At 38.6% G+C, this 23,935-nt stretch overlaps 3 protein-coding genes across 5 annotated transcripts; 1 reads left to right on the top strand and 2 right to left on the bottom strand.

Annotated features, from left to right (window-relative positions):
• Window positions 1-713: 713 nt before the first annotated feature.
• Window positions 714-9,634, top strand: LOC126792068 (uncharacterized). Its single transcript, XM_050518567.1, has 7 exons — window positions 714-903; window positions 3,052-3,191; window positions 6,565-6,646; window positions 6,709-6,722; window positions 7,019-7,193; window positions 7,416-7,522; window positions 9,527-9,634. Exons 1-7 carry the CDS (start codon window positions 714-716, stop codon window positions 9,632-9,634), a joined length of 816 nt encoding a protein of 271 aa, XP_050374524.1.
• On the bottom strand, window positions 9,159-13,801 carry LOC126790099 (transcription factor bHLH35-like). The gene is made up of 5 exons (XM_050516235.1): window positions 13,660-13,801; window positions 13,375-13,540; window positions 12,925-13,161; window positions 12,609-12,779; window positions 9,159-10,350 (listed from the first exon to the last, which is right to left on the bottom strand). Exons 1-5 carry the CDS (start codon window positions 13,731-13,733, stop codon window positions 10,261-10,263), a joined length of 738 nt encoding a protein of 245 aa, XP_050372192.1. The 5' UTR covers window positions 13,734-13,801; the 3' UTR covers window positions 9,159-10,260.
• Window positions 13,802-16,445: 2,644 nt separating this feature from the next.
• Window positions 16,446-19,714, bottom strand: LOC126790100 (uncharacterized). 3 transcript variants are annotated; one of them, XR_007671664.1, is made up of 7 exons: window positions 19,398-19,714; window positions 19,121-19,198; window positions 18,969-18,999; window positions 18,624-18,754; window positions 18,104-18,227; window positions 17,796-17,947; window positions 16,446-16,850 (listed from the first exon to the last, which is right to left on the bottom strand). XR_007671664.1 is itself a non-coding variant. In XM_050516236.1 (6 exons), the coding sequence occupies exons 1-6, from the start codon at window positions 19,460-19,462 to the stop codon at window positions 17,846-17,848; spliced, it is 531 nt and encodes a 176-aa protein (XP_050372193.1). In that variant the 5' UTR covers window positions 19,463-19,703; the 3' UTR covers window positions 17,646-17,845. The 3 variants fall into 3 exon arrangements, 2 of the variants coding, with proteins under 2 accessions (XP_050372193.1, XP_050372194.1); XM_050516236.1 differs by lacking the exon at window positions 16,446-16,850 and having other exon boundaries at window positions 17,646-17,947; window positions 19,398-19,703; XM_050516237.1 differs by lacking the exon at window positions 16,446-16,850 and having other exon boundaries at window positions 17,646-17,947; window positions 18,179-18,227; window positions 19,398-19,698.
• Between the last annotated feature and the right edge of the window lie 4,221 nt (window positions 19,715-23,935).

Below are 23,935 nucleotides of genomic sequence, written 5' to 3'. Positions count from 1 at the left end.
GATGAGAGAACCTTAAACCCTAACAAAGGCTCCTTCTTTTTCTCCAATTTGATATTTTCTAAATAGTTGAAATGGGCGTGGAAGTTGAAGCAGTTGGGAAGTGTCGGCGTGAATCCGGCGTGAATCACAGAGTAATTAGTGTTAGATTAGGGTATATATATGATTAATTTGTGTATGAATTCATTAACCAATTACAAGCAATTTGTTTCAACTTGGTATCGGAGCCGATTTTCTGGGTTTTTCTCTCTTTTTTCCGGACGGTCACCGCCCGCTGCTCATCGCTGCCTCCTCCCGTCCGGCTCTACCCCGCTGCCCTCCGGCGCTCCTCGACGTCGCCATCCCTCCTCCCCGACGTCGCCGGAGGAGACTGCATGTCCTCTCCTCGGGTGCTGCTGCTCTCCGACGCCGCTCGACCGCTCCTCCGGCGCTGCTCCTCTCCAGCAACCGTTCTTTTTCATCTCGAGTTGGCCTCTCTCCGCACCGCCCGACCCGGCTTCTTTTCGCTCCTACCCGGCCCGGCCCAACTTCGACTCGGCCCAGCCCAGCTTCGACGCAACCCGACCCGGTCATCTCAAACTGACCCGGTCAACTCAACTTGACCCGACCCGACCAGGTCAACTCGACCTGACCCGGTCCGGCCAGATTCTGCAGCTTTTTCCTGTCAGTGCATATTCACCAACAGTGCAAGTGCACCGAAGACAGATCCTTTTTCAATGGGTTCTGGACACGAAGCGGAGGGTTTTCAGATCCATGATGTTCCGACATTCGAAATATTTGTCAAGGGTTCTGACAATGGTTCATTTGGGGGCGCCAAACTCAACGGAACCAATTTCCGCAAATGGAAACGACTTATAGCTGCTCATCTTCGCGGCATGCACAAGATGGGGCATGTCACCGGCGTCAGTAAGGCTCCTAGTCATGAGGATATTGTTGCCTACAATAAATGGGACGACGACGATGGTCTTGTCATGTCCGTTTTGTGGAAATCTATGAATGACGAGATAGTTGATCTGGTGGAGGCATGTGCCACTGCGCAGGCATTATGAGAGACACTGGCCGACTTATATACTAATGACTCTGATTTCATACAAGTTCATGAGTTAATGTGCATAGCTTTGGCATTACACCAGGATGGGCAACCGGTGGCGCACTATTTCACCAAACTGAAGAATATTTGGGCTGAGATTGATGTGAAACGTCCTTACATGATCAAAAATAAAGATGATATTGTTTGGTACCAAAAGGAGAAGGAGCTTGAACGAGTTCACCATTTCCTGAAAGGTCTCAATACAAATCATACCAGTGCGAAAGGCGAATTGCTCCGAATGACCGAACCACCTAGCCTTCTCACCGCTTTCATCTATATCTGAAAGGATGAGTCTCAGCATGAGAGTATTCTTCCGGCGCCACCTCTTCCGCAAGCAACTTCAGTTCCACTTCAACAACAAGGACCACCACAAGGCTTCGGGAATCAGCCCCGCCCTCCTTGCTCTTATTACCATGATACTAACCATGCTTGTGCGACCTGTTGGAAATTGTATCCACACCTTAGGCCTAAGAGGCCTAATTCTCGTCCCCAGTCAAAAGTAGCTATTCAATTGTTCCAGAACCAGATATCTATGGTGTGGTTGGGCATGATCATCACACCGCTGGATGACCACCTGTAGCCTCCATCGCTGGTCGTGGTTAAATTGGTATGGCTTTCAATATTTTTCTAACTTTGTTAGTTTTGATACACGGATTATTGATTCTGGTGCATCTAATCATATGACTTATGACAAATCTTATTTTACCGTATTGTCCACTCCACCCGTACCCTATGTTACTAATGCTAATGGTGAGGCATTCCCCGTGTTAGGGACATGGTCCGTTCATATTACTCCCACCATAGAGCTTCACAATGTGCTCTATGTACTTGCTTTATCTCATCATTTGATATATGTTCCCCAATTGAACGTTGACGCTCAGTGTTCTGTGACCTTTTTTCCTATGTATGTGATATTTCGGGATCTTCTCACCGGAAAGGTAATTGGTCGGGGGTCTCTGAGGGGCCGGTTGTTTCATCTGGATCTGACATACGCAGGGGAAAAACCAAGCGGACAGTTTCGGACGGCTTTACTCTCCACTTCTGACAAGCTAAGTGAAGTTTGGTTATGGCATCATCGCTTAGAGCATCCATCTTTTAATGTTATGAAAAATCCATGCCTACTTTTTTTATTTGTGTGGACGAATTTTTTTTATGTTGTGAGACATGTGTTTTGGGCAAGAGTCATCGATCTACTTATTCCCTTAGTACTACTACTAAAAGTATTATTCCTTTTGAATTAATTCATTCTGATGTTTTGGGACCCTCTAAAGAGTCTATTGTGTCAGGAATGCGGTATTTTGTGTCATTTATTGATGATTACACACGTCTTTCATGGATTGTTCTTCTTAAAAATAAAGATGAGGTTTTTCCAGCTTTTCGTGCCTTCCATACATTTGTCCACACACAATATAATACTACCATTCGAGTTCTTCGTTCTGATAATGGGGGGGGGGGAATATGTGAATCATGTCTTTCAGGAGTTCTTAAACACACACAAAATTGTTCATCAAACAACGTGTCCTTACACACCTGAGCAAAATGGGGTTTCTGAAAGAAAAAATTGACATTTACTTGATATGGCTCAGTGTCTTCTTTTTTGTGCCCACATGCCTAAATACCTTTGGGGTGATGCTGTCATTACTTCCACCCACCTCATTAATCGTCTTCCATCTCGTGTCCTTCAGGGGAAAGTTCCCTATGAGGTGCTTGCATCTCATGTCTCATTACCCTCTTTTCATAATCTTCATGCTGTGTTTTCGGTTGTGTTACTTTTATTCATCTTCCACAACATCAGCAGTCTAAGTTGGATGTCTGGGCAGTTAAATGTGTGTTTATTGGGTATGGAGGACATCAGAAAGGATACCGGTCCTATCATCCCCCTACCCGGAAGTACTATGTCACTATGGATGTTACCTTTTTTGAGGACATGAGTTATTTTACCTCTTCGGATACTGTTCTTCAAGCGGAGAATTCACATTTTGAAAAGCTGTATCATGGAGAGGGGGAGATGAGTGAGTCCATCGATATGGTGACAGGTTCTGTTGAGATCACAAATGTGTCAGCTACACAGACACCACCGGATGTCGTCACTCCAGAGATTCAGGTACTAGAAGCTGACAATACAACTGCCCCTCATGTCTCCCGTACAGTCGTTTATACCCCTGATCAATGCTCTCCTGGTAAAGAAGATCACTCATATGAGGTTAGTTATTCTATTCGGGCTAATAGTAGACAATATGTCTTGCCAAATAGGTCTACTCGGGTCAACCAACAAAAAAATATGAACCTACCCTTCAGGCTAAAGCTGAGTATCATGTGGCAAATTTTATATCTACCAAAAGATTATCTAAGTCATATGAGTCAGTTGTGAATCAAATATCTACTGTATCAGTACCTAACAAAATGCAGGATGTATTGGGAGATCAAAAATGGAGGAAGAGATGGAAGCATTACAAAAGAACAATACTTGGGAGCTTGTATCTCCACCACATGACAAGAAGGCTGTAGGATGCCATTGGGTGTTTACAATGAAGCATAATCCAGATGGCAAGACTATGATGAGACATTTGCACCTGTTGCAAAGATAAACACTATTCAGGTATTGCTCTCTTTTGCTGCTTACTGGAACTGGCCACTTAGGCAGTTTGATGTTAAGAATGCATTCCTTCATGTAGAGACTAACAGAGGAAGTATACATGGATCTTCCGCCTGGATATGTGGCCGCTTCTCTAAATAACTCTGTATGTAGATTGAGAAAGTCTTTGTATGGTCTTAAACAATCACCTCGTGCTTGGTTTGGAAGATTCTCACATATCATTAGGAAAATTGGCTACAGACAGAGTAATTCAGACCACACGTTATTTCTCAAACATCAATAAGAGAAGGTAACAACCTAATTATATATGTTAATGATATGGTAGTTGCTGGGAATGATACTGTTGAGGTGGATAGATTACATAAACAGCTTTCCACAGAGTTTGAGATGAAGGACCTAGGTACACTCAAGTACCTCTTAGGCATTGAAGTAGTCCGGAGAAGTGATGGTATCTATATGTGTCAGAGAAAGTACATCCTTGATCTACTAACAGAGACATGTATGTTGGACTGCACTCCCATTGATACTCCTATTGAGCAGAACCATCGGTTAGCAGAGTATCCAGATCAAGTCTCTACCGAAAAACCTCATTATCAGAGGCTAGTTGGACGCCTGATTTATCTATCACAAATACCAGACCAGATGTTGCGTATGCAGTACGTGTAGTGAGTCAGTTCATGCATAATCCCAGTGAGGACCACATGGATTATTAAGGTACTTGAAGTCAGCTCCAGGAAGATGAGTAATGTTCTCTAATCACAATAATATCCTTGAAATTTGTGGCTTCACAGATGCAGACTGGGCTGGAAATATTACAGATCGGAGATCCACATCAGGGTACTTTACCTTTGTTGGGGGTAATCTTGTTACATGGAATAGTAAGAAACAAAAGGTGGTAGCACGATCTAGTGCTGAAGCAGAATACAGAGGTATGGCTCAGGGAGTGTGCGAATTGTTATGGCTTAGAAATTTGCTACAAGATTTGGGTATTAAGCCTAAATGTGTTATGCAGCTGTGCTGTGACAACAAGGCAGCTATCGATATTTCACATAATCCTGTGCAACATGACCGTACAAAACATGTGGAGGTTGATCGTCACTTTATAAAAGAGAAGCTAGACGCGAAGATCATTAGTTTTCCTTTTGTTTCTACAAAAGAGCAACTTGTCGATATGCTCACAAAAGGAGTGTCTAAAAAGACATTTTATGATTCACTTAGCAAGTTGGGCATGGTTGATATGTATGCACCAACTTGAGGGGGAGTGTCGGCGTTAATCCGGCGTGAATCACATAGTAATTAGTGTTAGATTAGACTATATATATGATTAATCTGTGTATGAATTCATTAAGCAATTACAAGCAATTTGTTTCAACTGGAAGACGGTGATGTGCCTTTTGACAGACCCAAATGACACTCCATTGAAACAATCGGTCTATTTTCCTCAACACAATCGCACTCTCCAACTTGAACAAATCGTCAATCAGCTTCTTGAAAATGTATGACCCACCTCTCTTTCTCTCACTAAAGTTTCAATTTTTACTTCATTTTGCAACATTTCTATTGGCGTGAATCACGAGTGTAATTGATTGATAGTTAGGCTATATATAGGATTAATCGGTGTGTGTAAAAATCAAGCAATAATCAATATAACTCCAGTTGGTATCAGAGCGGGTCCCTCTCCAGTCGCGCCTCCAATCTGTCGTTGTCCTGAGTTTGGTGCCTCTTTGTCATGGGCCCAAGATGGGTGTCATTACCATGCCATCGGAGAGTTTCCGATTGGATGGTCACCAAGTGTCGTTGGTTACTGGACCTTGGTTTATTTTGTCCCAATATGTGGGATGTTAATCTGTCACGTGCAGACCTAAAATTAGGTTGCACGTGAGGGGGCGTGTTGGAGAGGAGAGATCTCACATCAAAGAAGTGACAAAGAAAAGAAAGCTTATAAGTCGGTGGATAATAACCAATTGTACCGAGGCCTTTTGTGATTAAAACCCAACACCTGTGAGGTGGCTAAGTTGGGACAATATCGGTACAGTTGGTCGACGGGCCACGCTTGTCGTTGTTTAGCCTACTCACCTCTTTCACCTATATCCGAAAGGATGAGTCTCAGCAGGAGAGTATTCTTCTGGTACAGTTGGGCATGATCATCATACCGTTGAATGAGCACCTACAGCCTCAATCGTTGATCGTGGTCAAATTGGTATGGCTTTCAATATTTCTCACTTTGTTAGTTTTGATACATGGATTATTGATTATGGTGCATCTGATCTATGACTTATGACAAATCTTATTTGCTACAAGATTTGGGTATTAAGCCTAAATGTGTTATGCAGCTGTACTGTGACAACAAGGCAGCTATTGATATTTCACATAATCATGTGCAACATGACCTTACAAAACATGTGGAGGTTGATCATCACTTTATAAAAGAGAAGCTAAACGCGAAGATCATTAGTTTTCCTTTTGTTCATACAGAAGAGGAACTTGTCGATATGCTCACAAAAGGAGTGTCTAAAAATGTCTTTTATGTTTCACTTAACAAATTGGGCATGGTTGATATGTATGCACCAACTTGAGAGGGAGTGTTTGCGTGATTCACGAAGTGAACCACGGGAGTAATTGATTGATAGTTAGGCTATATATAGGATTAATCGGCGTGTGTAAAAATCAAGCAATAATCAATATAATTCCAGTATTTCATGCTGTGATCATGTTCAAGTTCATGTTTTTAGTTTGTATGAGCTTCAAATTCAGTCAGCAAAATGTACCCAATTTGATATAAGGTTCATGTGTAGCTTAATATAATGTTAATATAATTGCTGTTTTGTTTTCTTATGTGATGCTTTTGTAAGTAATATGTCTGTGATTTGTGTCTTCCCAGAAGGAGAAGGTGCCTTATACTTTCTATATAGCAGATAAGGAGCTTAATGAGTCGCTGGGCGAATATGCGGAGAAGATCAAGAGTTAGTTAAAAGATGTTTGTGGCTGCTATATTTTACCTATTAATTACTCTTTGCCCTTGCAGATTCTGGGGAGAAGGTACTCAAAATCGTATCAACCACAGGCTGTTTTCCGAATTCCCCCCGTCAATCGTTGCTCGTCCACAATTGATGGTAGGAGTGTCTCTCTCGTATCCATGTTTTAGTACTGCCATATTTATTTCCAAAAAAAATAACGTCTTATTTAATACTTATTAATCATGCTCTCAAATAGTTTTGGCGTGGAAGATAAATTGGGATATTCAAACTAATTATTTCTGATTCAACTGCTCTAAAGCTTCATGAAGAGGCCAATCAATCATTCTATCTAGTCAATTTTTTGTTACTAACATTCAGCTTGGATCTATATTGTTCACCATCAAATCTATTATTTTTGTTACTGCAGGTCACTCAGAAGCTGTATTTTCTGTTGCGTATAGCCCTGACGGTATGCAGTTGGCGAGTGGTTCTGGTGATACAACTGTCCGCCTATGGGACCTCAATACTCAGACCCCTTTGTACACATGTTCAGGTCTGGAATCTGAGATCATTGTGACTTTTCTTATCTGAATAACATTTATTTGTAGCTTGAACAGAAGAAGAGAAAATTCGCGTACATTTAAAATTAAGTATCGTTTGTTCATGTTAAAATGCTTAAAGTTTGTCACATAGGCTTGTGGGTACTTACTCCATTAGGCGTGCTATGGTGTGAGATAAATCAATTTCATTCATGTGCTGTTTATCCTCTCCTCAGGACATAAGAACTGGGTTCTTTGTATTGCTTGGTCTGCTGATGGAAAGCATCCGTTAGTGGGAGCAAGTCTGGAGAACTTCAGAATTGGGATTCGAAGCTCTGTTCACGTTTAGCCTTTCTTCACCTTTTACTCAATTCATTCGATGCTCTGTTACTCCGTTCCCAAATCACCTTAATTAACTCTCAATCCTCAACTTCAATTCCCTTTAGCATAAGATGGATCAGGAGTTGTGATCTCTGAAATTGACATTGTTATATATTCTTCAAGCAGTGACGCGAGCGCGAGCTCTCAGGGACCACAAAAAACCCAAAGCATCAGAGTATATCCAAGCATTGAGGGAAAAGAAGTGTACCAGAATATAATTATACCCAAGAGGAAGGGATAGAAACCCTTATAAATTTCTCCTCCATCATCCATGACAGGTTGTAGGGTGGGAGAGGGTTTGGCCGTTTGGGTTAGCTAGTCTATCGTCTGGTTCCATTTGTAAGTGTGAAAATTCTGAGAAATGAGTGAGATAATAAGAGGATGAAGAAGGAGAAAAGAGAGCGATTGATGAGATGAGAGAACATGTTGTCACCTTGTGCTGCTTTTATATGATAACAAATGTTATTGAACACATGGATTGAACTTAAACTTGCAGAGGTGATCCGAATTGGAGTCGGGAAGATCGAAGAAAGATGAATCAGTGCTCAGGACTAAATTACCCCTCTAATAGAGAGGCGTGCCTATATAGTGGGTTGATGTTCAAATTTTGTATACTAAAATGTTTGATTTGAAACTTAATGTATAGAAATTATTAGTGGTTAATAATTAGCGTACTATTTGTAAAATTTTGTCGTTTTTATAATTTATCTTCCTGTTTAATTTCAGATTAAGTAACCTCCAAATGACATTTTTATAATAGTTAGAGCTCTCAAACATGTTTTCGTTGTCGCAAGTGCATCATGCTATTTAATATTGGACAAATTATATATTAGTATCGAATGACAACTTAAATTATAAAGTCAATAGAAAAAAAATCTAATTATAAAATGGTCATCACATTTAAATAAAAATTAGAAAAATGTCAATAAATTTTAAATAAAATTAGAAAATAGTAACTTTTTTTTTCATAATTGTTTTGTCCTTTATTACTCTTCGTCTTTTTTTTTCTCATTCTTCTAATTTCGGTCATAACTTTGTCGCCTGACGATAGATTTGAACATGGTTCGTTGGAAAAATCTATTTTCCATCTTTCATTTGATACCATACGTACTCACTCCGAACCGAGCACTACACAAGGCGCAAAAACCCACGCAAGGGGCTGCCGCCGTTCATGGTGGTGTTCCAAGCTTTTCTGGCGAATCTGAAGCCCAAGGCTCTATAAATCTAGCTATTCTCTTGATTTTGAATACATTTATACTTTGAATTTTAACATAATTTCGCAGATTTACAAATTCTCTCGGTATGTTACACTGCAAGTCATATAAGTAGTCACACTGGTTGTTACAATATTGACATTGTGACTACCATTGTATCTAGTAGTGTGACTGCCCGTGTATCTGGTAGTGTGACTGCACTTGTGACTATTTTCTATGACTATGTTGTGAAAAGAAGAAAGTATGAAAGAAAAGAATAAGTAGAATTAAAGAACTTTTGTTTGTTGTTATGTGATCTTAAATTTCTCAAATCAAATAATACGATCTAAATATCAAAACTTATTGTGACTTAATAGTGGTGACTGTGTGTGACTAACAATCCTTGATGTTGCACACAAAAATACTAGTAAGCTACACTACTAGTCACATTATAAGTCACACAAAAAAATGTGTCAACTACACCACCAATTACACGGATAACTAATCAACTACACTACTATTCACACCTGAATTGCGACATATTGTGACTAAATAGTGGTGACTATGTGTGTGACTACCAGTCACAAATGATATGTTGTGGAGCTTTCAGAAGTAGAGCGATCTTTTTAGGTAGGAAGAAGATGATGATTGATGAATGTACAAAGGTTGATCCTTCCCAGAGCAGTCGAAATTGGATTTAGAAGACAGATCCATATTCTCATAAGCAGCTGAATTTGAAATAGATTCTATGTGATTTGTTCCGAAATCTACAGCTTATTGTTGACACCGCCCCCATCTTCTCCAAGATCACTGTCACTTGTTGTCACACCAAGAATCGAATTGAGTACCTGGCGATGAAGGCCATGGATGGGTTGACATAGGTTCTCTAATCTCTTCATCACCTAAAAATTGCTCTTCCAAAAGCCGATGTTTAGTTTCGTGGCATTGTGGTGGCGGAGAAGATGACCTCTAGAGTTGGAGATCGGAGGAGTAGTTGCTTTTGTAGCACCGATGGGTCTGACGCCATGCTTGTGGCAGCTGACCTCGCAGAATCTGGAGCTGAAAAGTTGTGGTGCGGCAAACGAAGAGTCATTGAGATTGATGGAGGCTTAGTAGGGAAAGGCAAGCTTCTGTTCAATGGCCCGAGTCTGAAGTCGGAGTTCTAACATTGATGAATTAGGAAGAGACATATGGTGTCTGTGCGAAACTGTAGCGGATTAAACTAGTGCCAAATTTTTAAATATAATTAACTTTGAGGGTAAAAGTTTAAGAGATGTAAAAGATTGACTTTTTTTTTTATAATTTACAAATTATTTGTGACTTTTTTTCATAATTACATAACTCAAATGCAACTTTTTTATGAGAACCCTTTAAGGCTTTAACATTAGTCATGAACAAAAGTATGTCGATTTTCTCATAACAAAAAACAAAGCAAAGGCTCTTCAAGAAAACATTTACCAAGGAGAAACCCAACAAATTATGAAATCGACTTCAAGAAGTTCTCTCATTATATGCTCATGGGGCTTTGCGGGTCATTCAGAGCTGCAATAGCTGTTTCAATTTTAACCTTCAAATGATCCTTGTCTTCTTCGTCTGCCTGCAAAGTACATCCAAAACCAAAAGTGATGTGATATATTGGACCATATATAAATTAACCTTAACGAACAGCCACAACTTAAACCCTTATTTTCTTATTGATCGTTTCCAAATCAATAATTGACTATTCAGATTATCTGATGATTATGCTCCTGTAAGGATACTGATCTTGTCTTTACATAATTACATCTTAGCAAGTCACTTAATGTTCGTTAATATATATGGAAATATCTTATCCAATATTTTGTCTTGCATAACTGTAATTTGATTCTGATGGTTTGATCGATAGAACCATAGGTTCTGGCAATCTGGCATGGTTTGTCAAAATTAAAAGAAAAATTAAACCATGCAGCATATGCAAAGCGCTAAATACTATAACAGGCAGAGCGTGTTTGATTATACTTGCCACCTAGCAAATTTAACATTTTGGCAATACAGCCATTTTAAGAAGTTGTACATACGAATGAAAACAAGGAAGAAGGAGATATTTGAAACCACGACTGAAGAGAACAAATTTGAGAACATGAAAATTCTTCGACCAAAAAAGAAAAAGAAAAAGAGAACGTTAAAATTGTGCGAGTAATGTTATCGCGGGCCAGAAGATAATAACAAAAAACGAAACAAAGTGAGGATAACGAAAAACCGAACATGCATGCACCCGAAAAGGTGACCATGATTTTGATATTTTGTTCCTTACAACTACCCAAGGTTTGTTTTGTGGCTAGGATGTTCATCGAAATAAGCTTTTAAGCATATGGGAAATGTGTTTCTTGTGAAAGCATTGACCTAATTAAATATCACATCTACACTACACAGTACAGTCCAATTTCGTTCCAGTGTGTACATCTGTGGTGGGGGTGACATCACTCACAGTTTTACAGTTTCAACAACAACATCAACATCATGAAGAACATTTATCTATGACGTCGGGGCAAGAAGTTAAACTTGCTGGAGCGAATAATAGATTTCTATTTGTCTTATGTATAGTCTTCATGTTTTAATTATTTGTATGAATCTAACTATCTAAGAAGGGTGGACGAAATCGATTGAGAATAATGCAGAAAGAGCATAACAAGGAGAAGAAGAAATGTATAAAGTGAACACGATTGAAAGGCTGAGATGAGAGCCTGAGAGGTAGCAGCAAGCCAGCAGCAAGTGTTAGATACTAATTCTTTCGGAGGGAAAAGGAAAGACATGTTAAGGTGGAAATCAAAATGGGGTCGTTTTTCTTTTTTATCTCTCACTTCTGTTCATCGATTGGTTTTATTCGGACACTCTGGATTGCACCAATTTTGATTGCCCTAGATATAGTTGTCTCACATAATGGAGATAATGACACTTTAAAAAAAGTGTTCTATATTGTGCTAGTGGACCCTAAACTCTATCTAATTTGATCTCCTCTATTATAGTTTTAGACAGATTATATATAACTATTGTGCTTAATCATGCCCGTCAATATTTATCTGCATAATCAAACAAGACTGAGTGCACCCTAGCTTTTATTAATCAAATTAAGTACTCCAAGCTTTATTTTGTAATGAAATAGATTTATGTCAGAATTTATTTCATATCGTTGGCTCATCTATAAAACAAAACAATTTTGTTTTATTTGTCTGTGAATAGCACCACTCTTCTTTACTTATTACTTTACCCTTCATTATATTACGTACGCTGATGTCTTTTATGTCTTCGCGGATTTCTCCATCAAGAATCGTTCAGACAACAAGGAAAAAGTATGATTAAGCTTTTTCTGTCAACCGCACAAATATTATAATGATCGAACAAATTATTTGTCTAAAAATAGATATAGTCCAATTTTGATTGGGCCCAAACCTATATCACTTTCCAGAACTTGCCTTTTATCACTACCCAGCCATTGATTTGAAATTAAAGGCTATCAAAACCTAAGAGTGGTAGCCTAAACCAAAACTCAAACTCCTACTAATTACTTTTCTTTTTGATTTACACAGCTATATAACCTCATCTCAATCACTATCACATATTCACAAACAATAACAAATACCATGGCATGGGGCACCATATAGGTGATATCACATGTAACATGTTGGATCAAAACAATCACATGCAACATGTTTCAAATACGCAAGTTTGGCTTGCTGCCTATATAGGTAAAATCAATCATTTCTGCACGTTTTCGGGTGCTTCCCAGGAACCCAACATTTCATTTAAGGATAAAAATCCCTTGCTCATATAGTCCTATAATCCAATTGGTACTAACAAAGTATAAGCAAAAGTTACCTCAATGAAGACAGTCTTCAGTACCCTCCCAGCAAAGGCAGTGGCATTCGCTGTAATGATTTTGAGCTTCAGAGATTCAAAGACCTCGCACAGTTTCACCATTGTGTCTGTTCTCTTACTACATGTCAGGCTCACCACCACTGTCTTATCCCCCATGTACGTAACCCTAAGCTGTAAGCACCAAATAGACCCCATATTCATTATTTAACGATGAATGATAGGTTATTGTTTTCAACATATTGTTGTATTATCACCTATTATTACACCGTCTACAAAAAATTAATCATTGAAGACTGAGATGGGTTGATTGACTTACTTCAAGGACTTCAATGGAGGAAGTTCTTGATCCTCCAGAGTCATACAGCTGCTCGATTTTCTTCTTCTTTGATCTCAACAAGACCGGAAGCTCTTGTTCGAAATCAGAACTACACATGACATTTTTCTTTGATTTTCCAGATTCCAAATCCATGATCTCTGCTTGAATTCTCCTTTCTTGATCATGAAGCTCTTGGATGTAGTCAATGGCGTCTTTGATTATAGAAGCCTTATCCATCTGTCCAGACCCAACAATTCATGGCCAAATCAATTAAAAAAACAAAGAAGCAAACCCCTAAATATCATCAAACACTCCATCTTTTCCTTAAACAATTAAAACGAGCGGTGTAGATTTATTAGCACTAACCACCCTTTTGTTAGTATATACAAAATAATCACCAGCAACCATTAAACTAAGTAAACACATGGTTTACTTAATTAATTAGATCACCTTGCTAATGTTGGGTACCACTGCCCTAAGAGCAAAGAGCCTCTCATTGAGGTTCTTCCTCCTGTTCCTCTCTGAAACAATGTTCTTAGAGGCCGTCGACGAAGCTGCTCCATCAGGCGAGCTGGAATCATAGTAGCCTGAAAACGCCTGGTCCCCCAATCCCCAACTGCCATGACCAGAAAAATTGGTGTCAGAAAACGAAACCCTTGCCGGGAAAACCAAAGCTTAAAAACGATGCATGATTCTTGTTTAAGGATCTTTCTTTTTCTAGGTTTTGTGGGATACCTGTCGAGGTCTTCAGTTTGGAGGAACATGTTGGTTTCCCAGTAATGCTTGTACTCATCACCAATGTTGTCCATGGTGATGAAGAGAAGAGAGAGGAAGAGGGAAAGAGAGCTTGAAGATAGTGATAGTGTTGGATGAAAGCAAGGGATTTCTAAGTTTCTGGGGATGATGTGTTCCAGTTGGGGGGGGGGGGGGGGTTATAAGTGGCTGGGTCTGTGGGGGACTTAATTTTCCACGTGGGGATAAGAGAAGGTAATGATGATACCTTCTAGTACGATCTGAGCCGTTGGAAGGGAAGGAAATGAAAAATGTGGTCTGCGTACAAGGCCGCGTTACGTTAGGTCAAATTTACTACTATTTGAGAAAGACCAACTTATTGGTACTTCAGAGTTCAGACCTCTCAGTCAGTCTCTGCAGAAGGCGCGTGCTTTTGCAGTATTGGTGATGTACGCCTCCACAACATAGGATATTTGATTTCAGACTTCAAAGTTCAAAGATCAAAGCTAGAGCAAGTAAGTGAAGTAATCCATAATGCCAAAATGGCAAAATGAGTGAAATTGCTCGAGGATAAACTTAACGTTGGTGGAAATGGAAATAGCTTGCTAGAAGGTGAAGACTTATGATGGTCTAAAACTCTCACGATTCAGTTAGGGTTATTAGCATACTTATAATAATTTAACATTTAAAAGGTACACATTTTACTTATGCCCTTATTTATCAGAAGTCCAAATTAAGAGCTCTAATTAACATTTTAGATATTTGAATGCCATTAATTATCAAAACCACTTTTAGTTTCATATTTTCCCATGCATGAAGAATATCCAATTAAGGATGTTGAATCCCCCTTATGAAATAAAATCCTAATGAATTCTGCTATGTCTCCTAAAGTATACTTGACTACTTGAGTTGAGCACGGACTTAATAGTTAGTACCTGGCCGTGAAGTAACTCTAGAACTTCATAATTTTAAATACTTGCCGAAACTTATCTGAGACAATTGCGGGCGAATCGCGGTGTTGAGTTTGTTTGTGGTTAATGTATAAATATGATGAAGATACATTAAACATTAAGGCCATATTTGGTATACTGATTTGAGGAATTAAAAACTGAAAATATTTGTGTTTCTTTGTTTTGTGTCTACTATCTTAGGAACTAACTTTCAAATACTATCTTATATCTATGGTTTTGCGTGTGTGGGTGTACACATGCCAGATTGAGCTTTTGTTTATCCTATTTATTGGAGTTTATCAGACATATGATGTCAGGTTTGTTGCCTTTTTTGTTAAATAAATAAAAAAAGATTTCACAAAAAAAACTTTCAAATACCATAGACCATTGTATTGATCTTACGGGCTGTTTTTTCTCTATTAATTACGAAATTTTATGACCATAATATTCCTACTCAATTATGTTATTTTCATAAAATAACCAATGAATATGATATCTCATCACATTCTATATCATCTCTCCACCTCTCTCTCTCTCTCTCTCTCTCTCTCTCTCTCTCTCTCTCTCTCTTGTCCTCTTTCATATTAGATAACATTTTCCAAAAAAAACACGCCTCTAATTTTTCACGAATTTCATCAATTATAAATCACAACTTACAAGTTTACTTGCAAAATCGCTATCTTTTTAAACGTACAGTTAAGAAATAGGTGTATTACAAGTTTCCTAAATCTTAATTAGGATAAAAATTTGGCAACGTACATCACTTTTTGCCTTTTATAAAGAGATGGACCCTCGTTCACTTCTTTTCAAAAAATAAAATAAAAACCGTCGCTCACTCACTATTGCTTTGCCTATTTATGTCGTCACCAAATGGTTTCTCTCTCACGTCATCAACTCCCCCGCAGCCATGTCAGCGTCACGCAGTAATTGCTTCGCGCGGTAATGACTTGACTACTCACAAAGTAGCAATTACAGCACTGTGCACCCCAAGTCTTGCAGTTTTTCTTTCCCTGAAATCAAACTCCTTTCTTCTAATTACACTATTACAGAGCAGTACGTACACATACTTCCTGCACTAGTTTTCAGTTTCATAATTCATATGAACTTGATTCACACCTAGCTACTTCAAATCGACCTGGAAGTAATATTTTCGACGCATTCACTTTCTGGGATTAAATAGAATAATGGCTGAGCTAGTGGCGGATCCAGAAATTTTTATTAGTAGGCAAAATTAAGTATAATATATATATATATATATACCGGTTAGAGAACGGATGTCCACATGGTGCGGACTCGCCCGTTCCGGCAACCGGTGACGTGCAACGATGATGCAGATGGTCCCCGTCGCACTCCCCCTCCCAGCACTCTTGTATGTGCCCGTCGGAGCTCCATCGCCGGCTCACGGCAGTTAGAATCTGCCCATTTCCATAAAATTTCAAGTTTTAGGGAAATATGTAGATTTCGGCCGCCATAGACTAGCGATGGATCCCCGCCATCATTGCGCGTTGCCGGTCGCAGAACGGGAACGTCCGCACTTTTGGTGCACCGCAGACGTCTAGACGTGATCCTTTCTCTCTATATATAATAAAAAATTATAACGAACATAATGTCAATCAATTGTTCTAATCTAAAAATTATTTAGTAAGCACTAAATATTATAATAACACATACGAAACCGGTAAACTCGAAAGCATATATAGTTGAATCAATTCAATCGAACAAACAAAACATCGTCATTAAACATTGAATGTCAGACCAAAATGTTTGTATCATAAGCAAATAATGCTAAAACAATAATGGAAAAGCTTAATATGATCAAATAGAGTTGAGACGTATAGGATGAATCATGGTGCATGATGGAATAACACTTAGTTGATAGAACTAGAAAACGAAATAGATCAATGAGGTTGGCGTCTCAAGCTCTCGAGGAGATCGTTTTAGAATTTTAGGGAGATCCTTTTCAATCTTTGCAAATCATGTAATCTAAAGATCTTGTGATAGAGCTTCTCCTAGTCCTAAATACATTTGGGGTCGTTTCGAACTTTCAGTCTTGCTAGGACTGACCTTGCGTCCTTGTTTTTCCTTTCCCTTATCCAATACGACGTTGTTAGACTCACATTAATTATAAACAACGTCATCTTGAGGTATAAGTGTATAACCACGAGAAAAAAAAGACTCCTGCAACACTGTAGGTTGTCTTCCTCCTCAAATTTTGCTGAATTCTGCCATTGAAATAAAGCTTACCTGCAGCAAAACTACAAAATTCAAGGTGATAAAAAAAAACTCAGCCTAGGCAGCTGCCTAGGCTTGCCCATGACTGGATCCGCCCTTGAGCAGAGCATTGTTTCATGCTCATATTAGATCAGTTATGGCAGTTTAGTGTCTATCTACTGATTATGAGATGGAGAAGGAAACTTATATTGTATGAACCTAAAGATAGCACAAAAAATTGAGTTTCAATCGATATGGACATATGGTAAGATAACACATAAAACATGGTGACCACTAACTCAATAAACATGAAAAACCTTGGTCTCGTGATCCAATTCTGAGTTTGTGTTTGAAATTTGAAGTGTTTTATGTCGTGTAGATGGGGGCATGGGGCCACTACTAGAAATTAGGCTTGAGGGGATATATATTATGTGTGTCTATTGTTAGCTATAGGGACATATATGTCTTTATTGGCCAAATGGGACAATTAGTGCAAATGTGTCTTTTAAAGGTGTTCATATTACTAACTTGGACACTTAATTCATGTGTCCTCAAATAAACACAATGGGACTCATGATTTCTCAACCTACAAAGTATACAAATACCATATTCTTGTACAAATACAATACTACTCATATGGGGACACTTAAGCTATATGTCCCCAATAGGTAGAAATTTCATTTCTTTTTGCTACCTGCCCCCTCCAATGAACAATAATTGCAAACTAGGCCTTATGAAATCAATTCAGTAAATAATTTTGCAAAAAAAAAAAACAATTAAGTAAATATCCATCAAATTAAAAATAGATTCTAAAAACTATTACATTGTCTCTCCAAACCAACTACAGCTACTCTACTAAAGTTTGAATCCTTGTGTAGAGATATTAAAACTATTTCTGTAAATTTCAGTTCATAAATGATCCAGCATAAGTAAGATGAGTACAAAACTTTCCAACTTGAAATTGCACAAGTTACTCACCTAGCCTTCAATTGCTTTTGGATTCAACAAAACTTTCTTGTGCCATTTTGTCAATCATCTTGCGCACTGTGTTCTGATTCGCCTTCTCTTTCGAGCTTGTTTAGAAGCTTTGAAACTGTCACATAGTGCATGGGAAGAGCAAGACACAATACCTGTAAGAGAAAACAAAACCCCTCAAATCACTTCAATTACTTTTCTTCCAACTATTACCAGTATGCTGCAGGAAATTGCAGGGAGAATTAATCACTTCAAGATATGAACAATCTATGTAAAAGCAAATTGTGGTTGAAGAATAATAAATTATATACTTGAAAGAATATAATCCTCCCCATGAAGATCGGAGGCCCAAGACCCCAAACAGAAAAAGCAATGCCGGCAACTACCTGAATCAATTTAAGAAAAGTAGGGCTTCCACGTAAAGCATCATAAGACCTGTACAATATGTTTGAATATTTGACAAGCAATGGTTCAGTGACATCTGTTGATAACAAAATAAAACAAATTTAGCAAGGACACAAACAATGTATAGTCATGGCATGGCAAGAGCTAATACATCAGCAATATCAAAGTATTTCAAGAGAGAACCAAATTCAAGTTATGAATCAAAAGTATGCATACCATGACAAATAAGCTCAAATTCAAGTTATCAACAATATATGGATGATTCTAAAAGAGGCTTTCAGGTGATTTACTTTTCATTATGCTGCAACTTAGTTAAAAAAACACAAGATTTTCAATATTGAATATCAGCAGCATGGCTATTGAGTTAGAAATGAGTTTATAGAAGACTCTTTCAACTTCTACTTAATAAGAAAAAGTGGATAATACCGGTGTGTGGGAGAGACTCGAAGGCCTAGTATGCAACCCATCACATGTCCCCCAAAGCCAGTCCCTACAGGATTGATGCATCCTCTAACTACTCTGACAATCTCCTCATTTAAAAGCAGTTGTGCTACCTGCTGGAAATTTCCAAATATATTCGTGTTAGAGCAATGCAATGATTTGCATCTATAAGGTCTTCGAGGGGCAGGAACTTCCATATAAGAAAGTAGTAAATCATGCAAATGTCTGTTAGAGTAGACACCAAAAATTATGAGGTATGATCCATGAAAAAGGTTTCATGTTTGCTTTTAAACACAAAATAAGAAGGAATAATCACAGTAATGAACCCACCAGCATAATACAAACGGGGTAGAACATAATCCTACATAAGGGGTCACACATCATGTTAGTGAATAGACTCACTCATCCATATAATTCTCCAATCACCCGAAATAGTATGCTACGATCTCATGTCAAACAGTTTGATAAAGTTGGGAACTTACATCATCATCAAACAGCTTGCATGTCTCACATAATTATTTGCCCATACACACACCATAATTGATGCAGTCTTCTTGAGCCTGGTAATAGAAGCAATAAATACAAGCGGAATCAAGAAAAAACAAAGCAAATATCTCAAGTCAGATGTGATAAAAAAAATTATCAGTTACCTATCCAGTTCCACAAAGAAACCCTAATTGAGCTCAAATTCACGAATCAAACACTCAAATAACAATTCAATAATCAACTACAAACCCTAAAATACGAACAAGATTTTACCTACTAGTACTTCTTCTAGCACTTGATGTCTGCAATATCGACGACGCGCTGGACCATTTCATCATTCTCAAACACCCAGAAGATTTGGGTGTATTTCTCTATGGATCTGATGGGCTGAGTAGCTACATCTTCTTCTGGTACATCTCCTCGACCATCTCGCCGCTTTCGGCGGCCTCCGTGTTGGCGTTGTGGCTGCTCTGGAGCGGGCAACCGATCTAGAAGATAGATCTTGTTTAGAAATTTGAACTGTGAATGAGAGAAATCTGGGTTGGGTTGGTTTTGTTCTCGAGAGATTAAGGAGTGGGTGTGGGTGTGGGTGTGGGATCGGGTCTCCCTAATCTGACGGCTACAAACTATCACAACTGCTCATGAAAGCATACGTGTCAGCTAATCTAGTTGCAGTATTTACAAGTTTAACACCATTAACAGTATCAAACGAATAAACAAGCACCTACTCTATACAATACACACTGATTGTCGGTGACAGGAAAAATTGACCCACCGATCTTGTATGTCAGTGTGCCACTATTCAATTTTGACACTGATAAATCTTTAGTGCTCATGCAGGGGGTGCTAATGGGGGAAATTGTAGTAGTGTAGTATGAATTTCAGTAAATAGTAGGGGAAGAAAGAGAGTACCTTCAAGCTCTCGTCTTCTCCCTTTACATCCCCCGACCCCCTGTCCTACCACTCACGGAGCCAAGCCCGCGTTTTTTACTTCCTTGGCACCTTGGGTCTTCCGTTCCCTCACCCCTTGAACGAACCCCAACCCCAAAGCTCGCGGCTCGACTGTATAAAGTGAAGCGCGCACAAAGAGTGAGATTAGGGATTCACTTAGATTAGGGTTCCGCACACTGAAAATTGGGGTAGTTGCCACTGCCAAGATGAGATTGGGATGAGATTAGGGTGCTGCCGAGAAGAGGGCTAGGGCTGAGAGTTGTGACCAGAGTTAGCTGAAAGAGTGAGAATCGGGGTAAACAGTTTTTGAGAGTGAGAGAGAATTTCTGCCTTTCGGAGAGTGAGAAAATATGGGTTTGAAAGTAGGGGTGGACACGGGTCAATTCGGTTCGGTTTTGGACAAAACCCATAACCCAACCCAAATTTTAAATTCGGTTCGGTTCGGTTCGGTTTTTCTATCCGTACGGTTCGGTTCGGTTCGGTTTTTTTTCGGTTTTACCCATATGTAAAATACGTAATATTATATATTAATTTTAAAAGTATAAAATTTAACATAAAGATGAAAAACTAATAGTCTAATGATTATTTCATACCTAATTGACTTATGCCTCATCATTTAGCCCGTGGATCTGAAAAGCTCGCCGAGGCCCGCAAGCCCGATGAGTTTTTACCCGAAAACAACACTATTATGTCATAAGGGAATACCCATTACCAATATGCGAACACTAAAAGTCGTTTGCATATATGAAATCACCTAATTTTTGTCACCGATTGTGTGCGGTCGCACCAAAAAATTCCATTTGGCAAAGTCCCGGTCAATGAGGATTTTAATGTCAAAACGCCTTTTTTCTTGACCATAAGTATGGACGATCAATCAATATCCAAATCGGACGAAATTTTTAAGGGTTCCCTAAATATATATACTGATCACATCTGCTGGTGTCGATCGACCATATTTCGAACTGGAGTTATCGATTGCTGAAGTGTCCACTAATGTATCATACCTTTATATTAGATTTATAATAAAACTATCGCATTATGAAGCGACTATATGAAGTAAACTTTTAGGGATCGATCGACACCATCCGATGTTATAAGTATATATATTTAGTGACCATGTAAAAATTTCATCCAATTCGGACCTAGTTTGACCGTCAGAATTTCCGGTAAACTGAAAACACCACTAATTTGTCCTAAAGGAGAATCTATTACAAAGATGCGAGCGCCGAAAGCCGTTTGCATATCTGAAGTCACCTAATTTTTGTTACTTATCATGCAGGGTCGCACTGAAGAAATCTATTTGGCAAAGCCCCGGTCAATGAGGTTTTATTATGTGAAAACGCCTCTTTTTTGGTTGACCGTAGGTACGAACGGTCAAACCATGTCCAAAATGGACGAAATTTTTACGGGGTCCCTAAATATATATACCAATCACATCTGCTGGTGTCGATCGACCATATTTCGAATTATAGTTGACGATCACCTAAGTGTCAACTAATGTATCATAACCTTTATATTAGGTTTAAAATAAAACTATCGCATTATGAAGCGACTATATGAAGGAAACTTCTAGGGATCGATCGACACCAGCCGATGTGATCGTTATATATATTTAGTGACCCTATAAAAATTTCATCCAATTCGGACCTTATTTAACCGTTGGAATTTTTGGTAAATCGAAAACATCACTATCATGCCATAAGGGAGGACCTATTACAAATATGCGAACGCCGAAAGCCGTTTGCATATCTGAAATCACCTAATTTTTGTTACTTATCATGCGGGGTCGCACTGAAGAAATCTATTTGGCAAAGCCCCGGTCAATGAGGTTTTATTATATGAAAACGCCTCTTTTTTGGTTGACCGTAGGTACGAACAGTCAAACCATGTCCAAAATGGATGAAATTTTTACGGGGTCCCTAAATATATATACCAATCACATCTGCTGGTGTCGATCGACCATATTTCGAATTAGAGTTGACGATCACCTAAGTGTCAACTAATGTATCATAACCTTTATATTAGGTTTAAAATAAAACTATCGCATTATGAAGCGACTATATGAAAGAAACTTCTAGGGATCGATCGATACCAGCCGATGTGATCTTTATATATATTTAGTGACCCTATAAAAATTTCATCCAATTCGGACCTCATTTAACCGTCGGAATTCTTGGTAAATCGAAAACATCACTATTATGCCATAAGGGACCTATTACAAATATGCGAACGCCGAAAGCCGTTTGCATATCTGAAATCACCTAATTTTTGTTACTTATCATGCGCGGTCGCACTAAAGAAATATATTTGGCAAAGCCCCGGTCAATGGGGTTTCAATATGTGAAAACGCCTCTTTTTTAGTTAACCGTAGGTACGAACGGTCAAACCATGTCCAAAATGGACGAAATTTTTACGGGGTCCCTAAATATATATAGTTATATACCAATCACATCTGCTGGTGCCGATCGACCATATTTCGAATTAGAGTTGACGATCACCTAAGTGTCAACTAATGTATCATAACCTTTATATTAGGTTTAAAATAAAACTATCGCATTATGAAGCGACTATATGAAGTAAACTTCTAGGGATCGATCGACACCAGCCGATGTAATCAGTATATATATTTAGTGACCCTATAAAAATTTCATCCAATTCAGACCTCATTTAACCGTCAGAATTTTTGGTAAATCGAAAACACAACTATTATGCCATAAGGGAGGACCTATTACAAATATGCGAACGCCGAAAGCCGTTTGCATATCTGAAATCACATAATTTTTGTTATCTATCATGCGCGGTCGCACTAAAGAAATATATTTGGCAAAGCCCCGGTCAATAGGGTTTCAATATGTGAAAACGCCTCTTTTTTAGTTAACCGTAGGTACGAACGGTCAAACCATGTCCAAAACGGACGAAATTTTTACGGGGTCCCTAAATATATATACCAATCACATCTGCTGGTGTCGATCGATCATATTTTGAATTAGAGTTAGCGATTTCCTAAGTGTCAACTAATGTATCATAACATTTATATTAGGTTTAAAATAAAACTATCGCATTATGAAGCGACTATATGAAGAAAACTTCTAGGGATCGATCGACACCAGCCGATGTAATCGGTATATATATTTAGTGACCCTATAAAAATTTCATCCAATTCAGACCTCATTTAACCGTCAGAATTTTTGGTAAATCGAAAACACCACTATTATGCCATAAGGGAGGACCTATTACAAATATGCGAACGCCGAAAGCCGTTTGCATATCTGAAATCACCTAATTTTTGTTATCTATCATGCACGGTCGCACTAAAGAAATATATTTGGCAAAGCCCCGGTCAATAGGGTTTCAATATGTGAAAACGCCTCTTTTTTAGTTAACCGTAGGTACGAACGGTCAAACCATGTTCAAAATGGACGAAATTTTTACGGGGTCCCTAAAAAATATATACCAATCACATCTGCTGGTGTCGATCGATCATATTTCGAATTACAGTTGGCGATTTCCTAAGTGTCAACTAATGTATCATAACATTTATATTAGGTTTAAAATAAAACTATCGCATTATGAAGGAAGCAAGACGGCTAAATAATGCGCCTCTTATACATTAGGCCAATTAGGTTAGAAATTATGTGCGGCTGTGAGACCGACCACACTATTTTTTTTATTAAAAAAATAATAATAATGTAAAATTATAAATATGACAAAATGATGTCGCTTTGTAACGTTGACCATTGACTTCGGGTTGTTCGGGTCGGTTCGGTTTCTAAGGGACTGAACCCAAAACCCAACCCAAATAGAATCGGTTCGGTTCGGTTTTTTAATTTTCGGTTCGGTTTGATTCGGGTTTCGGTTTG

This window comes from Argentina anserina, chromosome 4 (genome assembly GCF_933775445.1).
Source record: "Argentina anserina chromosome 4, drPotAnse1.1, whole genome shotgun sequence".
In the NCBI taxonomy this organism is placed as follows: Eukaryota; Viridiplantae; Streptophyta; class Magnoliopsida; order Rosales; family Rosaceae; genus Argentina; species Argentina anserina.
Note: the sequence above shows the minus strand (reverse complement) of the source record. Positions and strands in the feature narration are given on the sequence as shown.

Coding starts and splice junctions, on each gene's coding strand:
- LOC126792068 (XM_050518567.1), top strand. CDS start 714: ATGGGTTCTGGACACGAAGCGGAGGGTTTTCAGATCCATGATGTTCCG. Junction 904..3,051: donor GGGGCATGTCACCGGCGTCA/GTAAGGCTCCTA, acceptor CTGTTCTTCAAG/CGGAGAATTCACATTTTGAA. Junction 7,523..9,526: donor GGATTCGAAGCTCTGTTCAC/GTTTAGCCTTTC, acceptor CGAAATCTACAG/CTTATTGTTGACACCGCCCC.
- LOC126790099 (XM_050516235.1), bottom strand. CDS start 13,733: ATGGACAACATTGGTGATGAGTACAAGCATTACTGGGAAACCAACATG. Junction 13,541..13,659: donor CAAACTGAAGACCTCGACAG/GTATCCCACAAA, acceptor TGGTCATGGCAG/TTGGGGATTGGGGGACCAGG. Junction 13,162..13,374: donor TGGTACCCAACATTAGCAAG/GTGATCTAATTA, acceptor GGGTCTGGACAG/ATGGATAAGGCTTCTATAAT.
- LOC126790100 (XM_050516236.1), bottom strand. CDS start 19,462: ATGATGAAATGGTCCAGCGCGTCGTCGATATTGCAGACATCAAGTGCT. Junction 19,000..19,120: donor GCAAGCTGTTTGATGATGAT/GTAAGTTCCCAA, acceptor CCCCTTATGTAG/GATTATGTTCTACCCCGTTT. Junction 18,755..18,968: donor ACCCCGTTTGTATTATGCTG/GTGGGTTCATTA, acceptor GGAAATTTCCAG/CAGGTAGCACAACTGCTTTT.